This window comes from Anomaloglossus baeobatrachus, chromosome 12 (assembly GCF_048569485.1).
Source record: "Anomaloglossus baeobatrachus isolate aAnoBae1 chromosome 12, aAnoBae1.hap1, whole genome shotgun sequence".
In the NCBI taxonomy this organism is placed as follows: domain Eukaryota; kingdom Metazoa; phylum Chordata; class Amphibia; order Anura; family Aromobatidae; genus Anomaloglossus; species Anomaloglossus baeobatrachus.
The window spans coordinates 96,461,276-96,476,916 of record NC_134364.1 but is presented as its reverse complement, the minus strand read 5'-3'; the positions used below and the strand labels follow the sequence as shown (position 1 = coordinate 96,476,916).

The 15,641-nt window shown below is 48.1% G+C and overlaps 1 protein-coding gene across 6 annotated transcripts in view; it reads left to right on the top strand.

Annotated features, from left to right (window-relative positions):
• The window catches only part of LOC142257997 (death-associated protein kinase 2-like), a 72,364-nt gene that overhangs the window by 29,149 nt on the left and 27,574 nt on the right, over nucleotides 1-15,641 (top strand). For 5 of the 6 annotated variants that reach the window (XM_075330360.1, XM_075330363.1, XM_075330361.1 and 2 more), the window contains 3 exons: nucleotides 12,339-12,427; nucleotides 12,798-12,882; nucleotides 14,607-14,660. In XM_075330360.1, the coding sequence (XP_075186475.1) occupies nucleotides 14,628-14,660 (33 nt within the window). In that variant the 5' untranslated portion in view covers nucleotides 12,339-12,427; nucleotides 12,798-12,882; nucleotides 14,607-14,627. The remainder of the gene's footprint in view (nucleotides 1-12,338; nucleotides 12,428-12,797; nucleotides 12,883-14,606; nucleotides 14,661-15,641) is intronic. The other variant, XM_075330366.1, reaches the window with a different exon arrangement.

Below are 15,641 nucleotides of genomic sequence, written 5' to 3'. Positions count from 1 at the left end.
TATGGTACTATTAATAGGGCACTACATAGCAAAGTAATTTAGTTAGGATATGGTACTATTATTAGTATAATATCCTTCCTAAAATATATTGCCATATAGTGCCCTAATAATAGTTTCATATCCTTCCTAAAATATATTGCCTTAAGTACCCAATTATTAGGGTAATATATGGCACTATAATTTAGGAAGGATGTGGTACTATTATTAGAGCACTGTATGGCAATATAATTTAGGAAGGATGTGTACTATTATTAGAGCACTGTATAGAAATATAATTTAGAAAGTGTATGGTACTATTATTTATTAGTCCATTGTATGTCATTTTAATTTAGGCAGGATATGGTACTATTATTAGGACACTGAATGGCATTATTATTTAGGAAGGCTATGGTACTATTATTAGGGCAATATAATTTAGGAAATATATGGTACTATTTTTAGGGCACTACATGGCTATGGCATTATTATTTAGGAAGTGTATGGTACTATGATTAGGACACTGTATGGCATTAATATTTAGGAAGTATATGGTACTATTACTAGGTCACTGTATGGCAATATAGTTTACAAAGGGTATTATACTATTATTAGGGTATTGTATGGCAATATAATTGTATAGCATTATAATTTAGGAAGGTTATGTTACAATTATGATGGCACTGTATGGCATTATTATTTAGGAAGTGTATGGTACTATTATTAGGTCACTATATGGCAATATAATTTAGGAAGGATATGGTACTATTATTAGGGCACTGTATGGCATTATTATTTAGGAAATGTATGGTACAATTATGAGGGAATTGTATGGCATTATTTAGGAAGGCTATGGCACTATTATGAGGGAACTATATGGCATTATTATTTAGGAAATGTATGGCACTATTATGATCGCACTGTATGGCATTATTATTTAGGAAGGGTATGGTATTATTATGAGGGCACTGTATGGCATTATTATTTAGGAAGGCTAGGGCACTATTGTTAGAGCAATGTTATTAGGGCCATGTATGGCATTATTATTTATGCACGATGGACCGGATTCATCAAGACGGAGGTTTTGTACTCCTGTGTGCGCTGGAGTAAAATACGCCAAATCCATTCATTTTTTTGGGATTGCACCTTTTTATCAATCAAAGGCCAAAACTATAGCTTGCGAGTAAAGAAGTGCGGAGTTTTGCACAGTGCCCCCTCCCTGGTGCCAGTGTGAGAGTTTCCTCTTGGTTGAGCCCCCTCGCTTACCGCCTTATGAACACACGGTAAATGGCATCACATTGGCGGCGGGTGGTTTCCTGGTTGTAGATTATTAGGGAGCGGCCTTCTTGTATTGTACTTTTATGTTGTCAGAGTTTTATCAGACGCTGGTAAAAGTGGAAAGACAAGTTCAGCTGCTGACTGTTTCCATTTGGAGGAATATCTGCTGTGTGATAACATGACCCCATCCATAGTCTATTTTCTTTTTGGATTGTTTTTCTTTTTTTTACAAATTTATTTCTCTATTTCTTCATTTAAACTGTGATTTTTATTTTTAGTGCCTTTTAGCATTTGTGTTAAGTAACACAGGAAACCATGTCAGTGTGTCAGTTACCGTCATTTGTTCTATCACGCTTTTTACTTTTATTTTATTACCTTCCTGTTACTATTTTTAGGCAATGAAACTAAGAAAAAAACCTCAGATGTCCATTTTTCTCAAGAGCAGTCTGAGAAATATTTTATCTGTATATTTTAGGTAATAGTTTCTCACCACAAATGTTTTCTACAACTCTAAGGCTAAAGAACATGAACTCTACAGCTCTAAATAGTGTCTTGCATTTCCTAGGGGGCGTGTCATTATGCTCAGGGGTGTGGCACTAAGCTCAGGGGTGTGTTTATGTAAAATAGATTTTTATTATTTTCCTTTTTTTTCCATATTTGTATTATATAATATTGAGATTTCTGGGTCAGTGCTGTTTTTATGGATCACTGATAAGTTCAGGGTGTAATAGGCGGATAAAATAAATGTTTCGGTTACCAGTGAGCCTCTCGTAATAATTGATTTTTGTTGTGCAAGCCAAGGCACCAGGATGTGCTGCAGATAGGGCTGTGCTTGTCACGGATACTACGATTGTTCTTAGAAATTTATAGCTCTCTTTTTTTAGATTTCTGTGCCATCTGGAGCACAGACGAGTATCTGAGCTGGAGGCAGCATGTGGTATAGTATATAGTATATGTGGCAGTATATAGACAATTCAGTATCTGAGTACTCCTTCTGCCCCTTTGTTCTAAATTTTTCCTGCATTTTTTATATTAAATCATTTATCAAAACATCCACATGTCCTTGATGTGCCTATATGTGATAAAATCAGTGTTCTTGTATATAAGGAGTGCACCCTGCCCCCATTTATAGGTAAGGGGATGAAAGGAGGCCATAATACACTAGATCTCCGTCGGGCTTTTCGGCCTTACAATGTATTTTTACTCTGCGCTTTGTTCTCTGAAGTGACAGTTTTGGGCTGATTCCAGCTCCCTTGGGTGAGCAAAGAGGGAGTCAAGTGTCTACGGATCGGAGACAAGATGCTCCTCTTCACAGACTCTGACTCCTGATAGCGGTGCCCAGATACAGGAGGGGGGCACTGGCGTGCGTCACCGGGAGAGGATGTGGGCACTGTAATGATCTCTGAGTAATCACAATTTGTTCTTCAGGCCTTCTTCCCAATCACAACACTGCTATTAAATAAATGACAAGATGATAGAACTGCTTTGTAAATTTGTCCTTAAGAGGAAATTTCACTTGCCATAATTATGCATTTTTTTAAAATCTGGTGCAGACGGCGCTGTTCTTCTGAATCCAATGATGTTTTTCTTTTGTTCCTGAGCTACTCGGTTCTTGAGATACGGCCCCTTCTTCCCTGTATATAAATCTAGTCTTGTTTACCAAGTGGGAGCGGAACTGAACTCTTTTGTGGGCGTGTCCTTATGTGCCTTGCCTATTTGGCTAACAAGACTAAATTTATATGCAGAGAAGATAGGGCCATACCTTGGGAACAGAGAGGCTCAGGAACAAAAGAAAAACATTTCCGGATTCAGGAGAACAGCGACATACACACCAGATAACAAAACAATTTACATATTTATGGGATATGACATGACATCCCATGATTTCCTTTAGCTTTGATCATCCTGTTGGATCTTATGCCTTAAGCTTTGATCATCCTGTAGGATCTTATGCCTTTATCTTTTATTGTCCTATTGGATCTTATGCCTTTAGCTTTGATCATCCTGTAGGATCTTATGCCTTTAGCTTTTATCGTCCTATTGGATCTTATACCTTTAGCTTTGATCATCCTGTAGGATCTGATGCCTTTTAGCTTTGATCATCCTATTGGATCTTATGCCTTAAGCTTTGATCATCCTGTTGGATCTTATACCTGTAGCTTTGATCATCCTGTAGGATCTTATGCCTTTAACTTTGATCATCCTGTAGGATCTTATGCCTTTAGCTTTGATCATCCTATTGGATCTTATGCCTTTAGCTTTGATCATCCTGTAGGATCTTATGCCTTTTAGCTTTGATCATCCTATTGGATCTTATGCCTTTAGCTTTAATCATCCTGTTGGATCTTTTGCCTTTTGCTTTGATCATCCTATTGGATCTTATGCCTTTAGCTTTGATCGTCCTATTGGATCTTATACCTTTTAGCTTTGATCATCCCATTGAATCTTATGCCTTTAGCTTTGATCGTCTGTTGGATTTTATGACATTTACCACATGATGCCACTGTGCGCCTACCCTCAGAACTGGACGATTATAAAGAAACTAGAAGGTGGCCCGATTCTACGCATTGGGTATTCTAGAATTTACGTATTGTGTAGTTCATGTATGATTTTTGTTTTATATATATATATATATATATAGATATAGATATTGTTGTGTGTAGTTACCAAGTGTTTGTGTAGGGGCTGTACATGTTCTGGGTGTTATCTGGGTGTGACTGGGGGTAAGAGCGGTGTTGTATGTGTGTTGCGTTGTTTGTGGAACGCTGTGTGTTTGTAGCGTTGTGTGTGTGTGGTGTGTTTTGGGGGGAGGTATGTTTTGTGCAATGTGTGTGTTGTGCGGTATGTGCGTATATTTGTGTGTGCAGCATTGTCTGTGTGTGTGGGTGTCTGTGTAGGGCAGTTGTTTGTGGTTCCCAGTATGTGTGTGTGGTGTGTTGTGCAGTGTGCGCGCGCGTGTGTGTGTGTGTGTTGGGGGGAGGTGTGCACTTCCCATCGTGCTCCATCCCCCATGCAGCGCACTCCCAATCGTGCTCCATCTCCCATGCTGCGCACTCCCAAACGTGCTCCATCCGCCATACTCCACACTCCCCATCGTGCTCCATCCCCCATGCAGCGCACTCCCCATCGTGCTCCATCCCCTATGCTGCGCACCCCCCATCGTGCTCCATCTCCCATGCTGCGCACTCCCAAACGTGGTCCATCCGCCATGCTGCGCACTCCCAAACGTGCTCCATCCGTCATACTCCGCACTCCCCATCGTGCTGCATCCCCCATGCTGCGCACTCCCAAACGTGCTCCATCCGCCATGCTGCGCACTCCCAAACGTGCTCCATCCGCCATGCTGCGCACTCCCAAACGTGCTCCATCCGCCATGCTGCGCACTCCCAAACGTGCTCCATCCACCATGCTGCGCACTCCCAAACATGCTCCATCCGCCATGCTGCGCACTCCCAAACGTGCTCCATCCGCCATGCTGCGCACTCCCAAACGTGCTCCATCCGCCATGCTGCGCACTCCCAAACGTGGTCCATCCGCCATGCTGCGCACTCCCAAACGTGGTCCATCCGCCATGCTGCGCACTCCCAAACGTGGTCCATCCGCCATGCTGCGCACTCCCAAACGTGTTCCATCCGCCATGCTGCGCACTCCCAAACGTGCTCCATCCCCCATGCTGCGCACCCCCATCGTGCTCCATCCCCCATGCTGCACCAGCATCAGCCTCTCTGCCCGCAGCATCAGCCTCTCTCCTCCCAGCATCAGCCTCTCTAACCGCAGCATCAGCCTCTCTCATCCCAGCATCAGCCTCTCTCATCCCAGCATCAGCCTCTCTGCTCCCAGCATCAGCCTCTCTGCTCCCAGCATCAGCCTCTCTCCTCCCAGCATCAGCCTCTCTGCTCCCAGCATCAGCCTCTCTGCTCCCAGCATCAGCCTCTCTGCTCCCAGCATCAGCCTCTCTGCTCCCAGCATCAGCCTCTCTGCTCCCAGCATCAGCCTCTCTGCTCCCAGCATCAGCCTCTCTGCTCCCAGCATCAGCCTCTCTGCTCCCAGCATCAGCCTCTCTCCTCCCAGCATCAGCCTCTCTCATCCCAGCATCAGCCTCTCTCTCCTCCCAGCATCAACCTCTCTCCTCCCAGCATCAACCTCTCTCCTCCCAGCATCAACCTCTCTCCTCCCAGCATCAGCCTCTCTCTCCTCCCAGCATCAGCCTCTCTCTCCTCCCAGCATCAGCCTCTCTCTCCTCCCAGCATCAGCCTCTCTCTCCTCCCAGCATCAGCCTCTCTCTCCTCCCAGCATCAGCCTCTCTCTCCTCCCAGCATCAGCCTCTCTCTCCTCCCAGCATCAGCCTCTCTCTCCTCCCAGCATCAGCCTCTCTCTCCTCCCAGCATCAGCCTCTCTCTCCTCCCAGCATCAGCCTCTCTCTCCTCCCAGCATCAGCCTCTCTCTCCTCCCAGCATCAGCCTCTCTCTCCTCCCAGCATCAGCCTCTCTCTCCTCCCAGCATCAGCCTCTCTCTCCTCCCAGCATCAGCCTCTCTCTCCTCCCAGCATCAGCCTCTCTCTCCTCCCAGCATCAGCCTCTCTCTCCTCCCAGCATCAGCCTCTCTCCTCCCAGCATCAGCCTCTCTCCTCCCAGCATCAGCCTCTCTGTCCCCAGCATCAGCCTCTCTCCTCCCAGCATCAGCCTCTCTCCTCCCAGCATCAGCCTCTCTCCTCCCAGCATCAGCCTCTCTCCTCCCAGCATCAGCCTCTCTCCTCCCAGCATCAGCCTCTCTCCTCCCAGCATCAGCCTCTCCGTCCCCAGCATCAGCCTCTCCGTCCCCAGCATCAGCCTCTCTCATCCCAGCATCAGCCTCTCTCATCCCAGCATCAGCCTCTCTCCTCCCAGCATCAGCCTCTCTCCTCCCAGCATCAGCCTCTCTCCTCCCAGCATCAGCCTCTCCGTCCCCAGCATCAGCCTCTCCGTCCCCAGCATCAGCCTCTCCGTCCCCAGCATCAGCCTCTCCGTCCCCAGCATCAGCCTCTCCGTCCCCAGCATCAGCCTCTCCGTCCCCAGCATCAGCCTCTCCGTCCCCAGCATCAGCCTCTCTCCTCCCAGCATCAGCCTCTCTCCTCCCAGCATCAGCCTCTCTCCTCCCAGCATCAGCCTTTTCTGTCCCCAGCTGATGCCTTTTCGGTCCCCAGCATCAGCCTCTCTCCTCCCAGCCTACCCCAGCCTCAGCCTCCCCCAGCATCAGCCTCTCTTCTCTCAGCCTCCCCATCCCAGCCTTCCCCAGGATCAGCCTCTCTCCTCCCAGCCTCCTCCAGCACGCCGTGCTCCTCTGCCGACACTCACAGATCCGATCACATACACTCACACACACCCACACACACCCGATCGCATACACTCACACACACCCGATCGCATACACTCACGCACACACACATTGACGCTATTGCACATACGCGCTCACACTCACAACATCCGGAGATACCACATGCTTCTGGCCATGTGATCCTCCGGCAGGTCCTGGAAGCTCACAGCACAGTATCGCCACCGGGAAGCAAGCGATATCCCAGGATGTTGTGAGTATGTGGATGCGATGTGATGTGTGTGTGTGTGCTGTTATGTGTGTGCGTGTGTGTATTTTTCGCCGCTGCAGGACCTTGATGCGCTGGTAACTATGCTACCATGGTTACCAGCGCATCTCGTCCCCCGCTCGCACGGGAGCCAACACCAGCATACGCCGGCCAGCCCCAGCAATGTGAGGGTATGTGTCGGCTGGTTTGACGGCGTACGCTGATGTGGGCTCCCAGGGGTACAGTACTCACCTGGTAGTCATAGCTCCGTGACCGTGTCGGTTCGGGGAATGCGGGGGGGCGGGGCCAGAGCTAGCGTGCATTGCGTGAGGGGGGCGGGGCGGGGCCGAGTTGCCAATGCCTGCAGGGTGCCGGGGCGAGAGGCCAATCTGTGGGGAGGCGGAGCCTGGGCGAGCGGCCGGCCAATCCGTGTGGGGGCGCAGCCTGGGCGAGGGCCAATCCGTGCGGGGGGGCGGGGCCATGGCGAGCCCAGCGACCAATCAGCTTTGTGTCACCGTAAGGACACAATTTTGGAGCAAATAGGAATAACGTTTGGAACACCATTCTAAGTCCGAACTGGGTGCAAAAACCTAAAAAAACATCACTATGGGGAGATAAGGTATGCACACCAGTGACTATGTAAGGGGAATACATGTAATAGCAGAAACTGCTGTGTGAATACTGACTTGAAAAATCCAATAGCTATATGCAAGAGTGAAAATGTGAAAAATGGAATCTGCATTTTAGATGCATTTTAGTGTTGGGGCTCTATTGCATTGATCAAATCAGTAGCTAAATTTCTCTTGATTCATATGTTCATGGCAGTAATGCAGATTCCATTTTTCACATTTTCACTCTTGCATATAGCTATTGGATTTTTCAAGTCAGTATTCACACAGCAGTTTCTGCTATTTCATGTATTCCCCTTACATAGTCACTGGTGTGCATACCTTATCTCCCCATAACAATTTTGGAGCAAGACAGACAGACAGACAGACAGACAGACAGACAGACAGACAGACAGACAGACAGACAGACAGACAGACAGACAGACAGACAGACAGACAGACAGACAGACAGACAGACAGAATAAGGCAATTATATATATACTAGAAGGTGGCCCGATTCTACGCATCGGGTATTCTAGAATTTACGTATTGTGTAGTTCATGTATGTTTTTTGTTATATATATATAGATATAGATATAGAGATGTTGTTGTGTGTAGTTACCAAGTGTTTGTGTAGGGCGCTGTACATGTTCTGGGTGTGGCGGGGGGTGAGAGCGGTGTTGTATGTGTGTTGCGTGTGTTGCGTTGTTTGTGGAGCGCTGTGTGTCTGTAGCGTTGTGTGTGTGTGTGTTGTGCGGTTTGTGTGTGTGTGGTGTGTTTTGGGGGGAGGTATGTTTTGAGCAATGTGTGTGTTGTGCGGTATGTGCGTATATTTGTGTGTGCTGCGGTGTTTGTGTGTTGGGTGTTGTGTGTATGTGCAGCGTTGTGTGTGTGTGTGGGTGTCTGTGTAGGGCGTTGTTTGTGGTTCCTATGCTGCGCACTCCCAAACGTGGTCCATCCGCCATGCTGCGCACTCCCAAACGTGCTCCATCCGCCATGCTGCGCACTCCCAAACGTGCTCCATCCGCCATGCTGCTCACTCCCAAACGTGCTCCATCCTCCATGCTGCGCACTCCCAAACGTGCTCCATCCGCCATGCTGCGCACTCCCAAACGTGCTCCATCCTCCATGCTGCACCAGCATCAGCCTCTCTGCCCGCAGCATCAGCCTCTGTGCCCGCAGCATCAGCCTCTCTGCACACAGCATCAGCCTTTTCTGTCCCTAGCATCAGCCTCTCTCCTCCCAGCCTACCCCAGCCTCAGCCTCCCTCAGTATCAGCCTCTCTTCTCTCAGCCTTCCCCTCCCAGCCTTCCCCAGGATCAGCCTCTCTCCTCCCAGCATCAGCCTCTCCTCTCTGTCCCCAGCATCAGCCTCTCTCCTCCCAGCCTTCCCCAGCATCAGCCTCTCTCCTCCCAGCCTTCCCCAGCATCAGCCTCTCTCCTCCCAGCCTCCCCCAGCATCAGCCTCCCCCAGCATCAGCCTCTCTCCTTCTAGCCTCCCCCAGCATCAGCCTCTCTCCTTCCAGCCTCCTCCAGCATCAGCCTCCCTCTCCCAGCCTTCCCCAGGATCAGCCTCTCTCCTCCCAGCCTCCGTCTTCCCAGCCTCCCCCAGCATCAGCCTCCCCCAGCATCAGCCTCTCTCCTTCCAGCATCCCTCAGCATCACCCTCTCTCCTTCCAGCCTCCCCCAGCATCAGCCTCCCTCTCCCAGCCTTCCCCAGGATCAGCCTCTCTCCTCCCAGCCTCCGTCCTCCCAGCCTTCCCCAGCATCAGCTTTTCCCCTCCCAGTCTCCCTCAGCATCAGCCTTCCCCAGCATCAGCCTCTCTCCTCCCAGCCTCAGCCTCTCTCCTTCCAGCCTTCCCCAGCATCAGCCTCTCTCCTCCCAGCCTCAGCCTCTCTCCTTCCAGCCTCCCTCAGCATCAGCCTCCCCTTCCCAGCCTTCCTCAGGATCAGCCTCTCTCCTCCCAGCCTCCTTCAGCATCAGCCTTCCCCTCCCAGTCTCCCCTAGCATCAGCCTCCCCCTCCCAGCCTTCCCCAAGATCAGCCTCTCTGCTCCAAGCCTCCTCCAGCACGCCGTGCTCCTCTGCCGACACTCACACACACCCGATCGCATACACTCACCCACACAACCGATCGCATACACTCACCCACACAACCGATCGCATACACTCACCCACACAACCGATCGCATACACTCACCCACACCCGATCGCATACACTCACACACACCCGATCGCATACACTCACACACACCCGATCGCATACACTCACACACACCCGATCGCATACACTCACACACACAGACACTGACGAAATCGCACATACGCACTCATACTCACAACATCCGGAGATATCACATGCTTCTGGCCATGTGATCCTCCGTCAGGTCCTGGAAGCTCACAGCACAGTATCGCCGCCGAGAAGCAAGCGATATCCCAGGATGTTGTGAGTATGTGGATGCGATGTGATGTGTGTGTGAGGGTGAGTGTGATCTGATGTGTGTGTGTGTGTGCTGTTATGTGCGTGTGTGTATGTTCCGCAGCTGCAGGACCTTGATGTGTGGATGCGATGTGATGTGTGTGTGAGGTGTGTGTGAGAGTGAGTGTGAGCCGGTGTACGCTGGTAACTATGATACACATCGGGTAACTAAGGGACCTTAGTTACCCGATGTGTATAATGGTTACCAGCTTTCACGGCCTCCGTCAAGATCCCAGCATCGCAAGGTTATGTCTGGCGCTGCTGGGATCCTGACGGAGCCGGTGTAGAAGCAAGCGATATCCCAGGATGTTGTGAGTGTGTGGATGTGATGTGTGAGAGTGAGTGTGATCTGATGTGTGTGTGTACTCACCTGGGAATCGGAGCTCCGTGTCAGTTGGGCCAGAGCGAGCGTGCATTGCGTGAGGGGGGCGGGGCCTGCAGAGAGCCGTGGCGAGAGGCCAATCCGTGTGGGGGGGCGGGGCCATGGCGAGCCCAGCGGCCAATCAGCTTTGTGTCACCGTAAGGACACAATTTCGGAGCATGACAGACAGACAGACAGAATAAGGCAATTATATATATAGATAGATAAGCAGTGCCACATAGGTGCTGTCATGATGATTATGGGATAGCAGGGAACCGAAGCTCCTTAGCTGTCCATCAAGCTAGGGGGCCCTGTGCTATCCCTAACCTCCGGGATACTTCTGATAGTGGAGAGGCCTGAGTCTCCTTCCTGGCCCTGCTGCTGAAAAGTCAAGATTTGATTCCCCCTTCCACTCCCCTCAGAGAGAGATGGGATAGAAGTGTGTTGCAATTCACAGAAAGAGACAGACAAGGGAAAACCAAAACTTTGCCACACAGCACGCACGCACAAAGGTAAAGAAAATAGGATATTTAGGATGAAAAATAACAGCAAGAACAAAGTACAAAACAGGCGTAAACTCTACAACTATTCCAAGCACAGCTTTCACTAGTAAGTCTGGGACATGACACCTCGCAGACTAATGTGGCGCCCTGGCCTAGCCAGGTCGTCACAGGTAACACTCACACACCCCACCCCCACTAGACAGTAACATTAGCCAAACACAAAACCCTTGTTGCCTCCCTCCAGGGTCTGATTTCCACACCAGGTGGGGCGGAGCCAAGCGGTTGGCCCTGCCCACCGAGGAGTTCACAGGCCAGGAGGCGGGAAAAGTGACAGTTGAGTCCAGGAGTTTGAAGTGTGAGGAGTAAACACTTGGGTGTCTGGGTTTGTGGCCCAGGCACTGACAGCAAGGTTGGCAGATGGTGGTGGCCGTCTGCAGGAGTGGTGAATCGACACGGAACCGTGGGACCGGGGTCGGGCGTTGGCCTGCCGGTACTGACCGGGGAGAGAAGTGAAGCCAGCACACACAGGCAGGGCCATCGGACCCCGACCAGGCTTGGAGCCGCCGACAATAGTCAAATCCGAGTGTGACTGAAACCCCAGGGGTTTCCTAGCAGCCAAAGACCCGATAGAAGGCAACCGCCCACACCGTGAGGGTATACAGCTACCGCCTAAGGCTAGAGACCCAAGGGCCAGCGCCTGAGGGCAAAAGGGCTCCTCCGGCATCCATACACCGGGGAGCGGACTACCATTGGGAATCCATCGTAGTCAAACAAGTACACAAAGGTGCAGGGAAAGACAGCCACCATCACCTGTCCGGGGAGAGACACTGCAGCCGGCTGCGGGACCCGTTCATCCAGCTGTTTGGTTTACCGAGGACTTTGTGCATCTCTTGCTCAGTGAGTACACCCGTGCCATCCGGCACCGCGCCGCGCTGTCCCTGCACCTCACCAACCCTGCCTCCCCGTCACACCACCAGGCCAGGGGACCACCGACCCCTACCCATGGAGGGGGAAAACAACATCCCAGCTGCTCCCTACCATCGCTCCTGGGATCCCCGTCACCAGCAGTGGTGGTGCCCATCTTCACCACAACCTGTGGGTGGCGTCACAGACTAAATCCCCCAAACCAAATACCCTTTTCACTCACGGGCGAGGAGCGCCGCTCGAGTCTCCGGATCCGGCCCGAGCGTTAGCGAGCGCGCAACGGCGGCGTCCTCCCCGCCCGCGACACTAACATAGAATAAACTATAGCTGACATGGGAAGAAGGATTCCACCAGCATAAATAGGAGGGGAGCAGATGTGATAAGTCTCCGGACAACATGTAATTAAAAGAGCAAGCAGACTAGAAGAGATTAACTCTTGGTAGCCTGCCTATCAGTACACAGCAGGCCAACTCCCGAGTCTGCTTGCGTTGGGTGGAGTGTCAGAATCTGCAATATGAATAGTGCCCAATGCTGCCATGACAGTTGGACATTTGCAGGAACTTCTTCTGTACGAAGCACAGGAGTCTACGTGACTATGCATTATTCTTCTGTACAATATTTCAGAGTTTGCTCATTTATCTTCTCTCTCTATAGAGCGTCTCCGTGTGTGAAGCAGAAGCTTGATTTTCGGCTGCCTGTTCGGGAGCAGCTGACGTCCATTGTTCTATGAATACAAAGAAAAGGTGACCTGATTCCATATGTTCCAGTTTATTTTTCCCACCCCCCATGCTCGCGGCTCTTTCCTGCCCTATAAACTTCTATTTTTTGTCCCTTTTCTTCTTCTCCACCTGTGGAAGCCATTTCTATACCTGGTCATCTCCCCGGCCTCCTCCCAGCCCAGTCCTTCTATATAATCTCCTCTCCCGCGAGTCTATTATCATCTTATAATTACACACTGTTATTCCTCAATCATCTGTATTTGCTATAAACAAGGACAGAGGTCATAGTTTTGTGTATTTTTCTGTAAGCTTTTGTTCCCACACCCAGCGGTCACCCTCTGCCCGATTTCTCAAGATTTGTCATCCGACTGACGGGATCATTTTTTTTTTTTAGATCTTCGCTTTGATGCCAAAAACCGACATCAGGAAAAGAAGGTTGTCTGCCATTATGTTCTAAAGACCGAAAACATCCTGAAGGTGTAAGTGATTCCTGAGCCCCCCGCGGGGTTCATGTTCTGTCATTTTTTTCCCCTTTCTATATTTTAGTATGTAGATCATAACTGTCCATTGTTCTCCCCTGGTTTTCTAAAGACCAAGGTCAGGAGGAGTTGTCATAAATATGTAATTTTTTTTTCCCTGGTGTGAATGCTGCTGTTCTGCTGAATCCGGCGATGGTTTTCTTTTGTTCCTGCGTCTCTCCGTTCCTGAGATATGGCACTTTCTTTCCTGTGTGTAAATCCTAGTCTTTTACCAAGTGGGAGTGGTCAGCAACTCTGAATGGGTGTTTTGTGTGAAGACCATGACCACTTGGCTAACAAGGCTAAATTAATATACCAGGAAGGAGGGCCCATATCTCTGAAAACAGGTAACAAGAATATAACCACTATAATACTGCCCCCTATGTACAAGAATATAACTACTATAATACTGCCTCCTATATACAAGAATATAACTACTATAATACTGCCCCTATGTACAAGAATATAACTACTATAATACTGCCCCTATGTACAAGAATGTAACTACTATAATACTGCTCCTATGTACAAGAATATAACTACTATAATACTGCTCCTATGTACAAGAATGTAACTACTATAATACTGCCCCCTATGTACAAGAATATAACTACTATAATACTGCCCCTATGTACAAGAATATAACCACTATAATACTGCCCCCTATGTACAAGAATATAACTACTATAATACTGCCCCTATGTACAAGAATATAACTACTATAATACTGCTCCCTATGTACAAGAATAGAACTACTATAATACTGCTCCTATGTACAAGAATATAACTACTATAATACTGCTCCTATGTACAAGAATGTAACTACTATAATACTGCCCCCTATGTACAAGAATATAACTACTATAATACTGCCCCTATGTACAAGAATATAACCACTATAATACTGCCCCCTATGTACAAGAATATAACTACTATAATACTGCCCCTATGTACAAGAATATAACTACTATAATACTGCTCCCTATGTACAAGAATATAACTACTATAATACTGCTCCTATGTACAAGAATATAACTACTATAATACTGCTCCTATGTACAAGAATATAACTACTATAATACTGCCCCTATGTACAAGAATGTAACTACTATAATACTGCTCCTATGTACAAGAATATAACTACTATAATACTGCCCCCTATGTACAAGAATATAACTACTATAACACTGCCCCCTATGTACAGGAATATAACTACTATAATACTACTCCCTATGTACAAGAATATAACTACTATAATACTGCCCCCTATGTACAAGAATATAACTACTATAATACTACTCCCTATGTACAAGAATATAACTACTATAATACTACTCCCTATGTACAAGAATATAACTACTATAATACTACTCCCTATGTACAAGAATATAACTACTATAATACTGCCCCCTATGTACAAGAATATAACTACTATAATACTGCCCCCTATGTACAGGAATATAACTACTATAATACTACTCCCTATGTACAAGAATATAACTACTATAATACTGCCCCCTATGTACAAGAATATAACTACTATAACACTGCCCCCTATGTACAAGAATATAACTACTATAATACTGCCCCCTATGTACAAGAATATAACTACTATAATACTGCCCCCTATGTAAAAGTACATATCCTAAAATTTCAGGCTAACCATGAATGTTTTGTATTTTCAGCCATTGGCACAGATTGGCAGTATGGGGGACAGGGGCCCTTCAGGAGGGCCAAAGGTGAGACTGTTCCTTTACGGAGCAAAGCCTCTGATACTATAGGTGGCTGGGCACTGCTGATCATAATCATGGGCTTGGGAAGCGCTGATCATGGCTCTGCTTTTTTGTCCCCATGGGCATTACATGAGTTTCCTCTCCTCTAATCACAGTATTTTGTGCTTGCTTGGAGTGATTACCACATAATCCGTGTGCTGCTTTGTCACATCATACATTATAATACTATAATAATAATATGACTGTAATATCAGGCCAGGAGGTGTTGGGTGACCCCAAGTCCCAGGAGGGTTTAGGGGCCATTTAGCTGGTGTTTTCTTTGATGTCTCCACTTGTAGGAGGAGTACTCTCTTTTTCTCCCAGGCCCGTCAGCCTTACATTCCTCGATGGTTGGATTCTGCGCGTCCTGATGTTTTACCTTCCAGGGATATAACCTGGAGCAAAATACGTTACTTTTTACATCGAGTCGTAGTTTCAGATTTCCACCCACGGATCCGGCATTTTCTACTTTTGACTTTGAACTTATCTGCATCGCTCCCACGTCATCCATCACACAGGATTACTGATAAAGCAAAGCGTCACATCGATAGCGGGGGAAACTAATTTATTCAGCAAGGTCAAATAGGAAAAACGAATGTTAGAAGCATTGTCCTTCTAACCAAAAATGTCTCACCACTCTGATCCTCACCTGTCTCGAGGCCCCCTGGGTGCGCACTGACCGTATCGGGGAGGTGGGTGTGCATGCACTGTTCTCTTCATATTTATAGGAGCTTCAATATTTGTGGAGGAGGGTTACATAGTTACATAGTTACATAGTTACTAAGGTTGAAAAAAGCCCTGGTCCATCTAGTTCAACCTTCCTCCACCAGTTCTACATTTAGTCACTAAGTCATTTATAACCAACAATGTTGTGTAGTGAGGAAATCATCCAGCCCTGATATAAAGCTGTTATAGTATCGGCCATTACTACCTCTTGTGGTAGTGTAT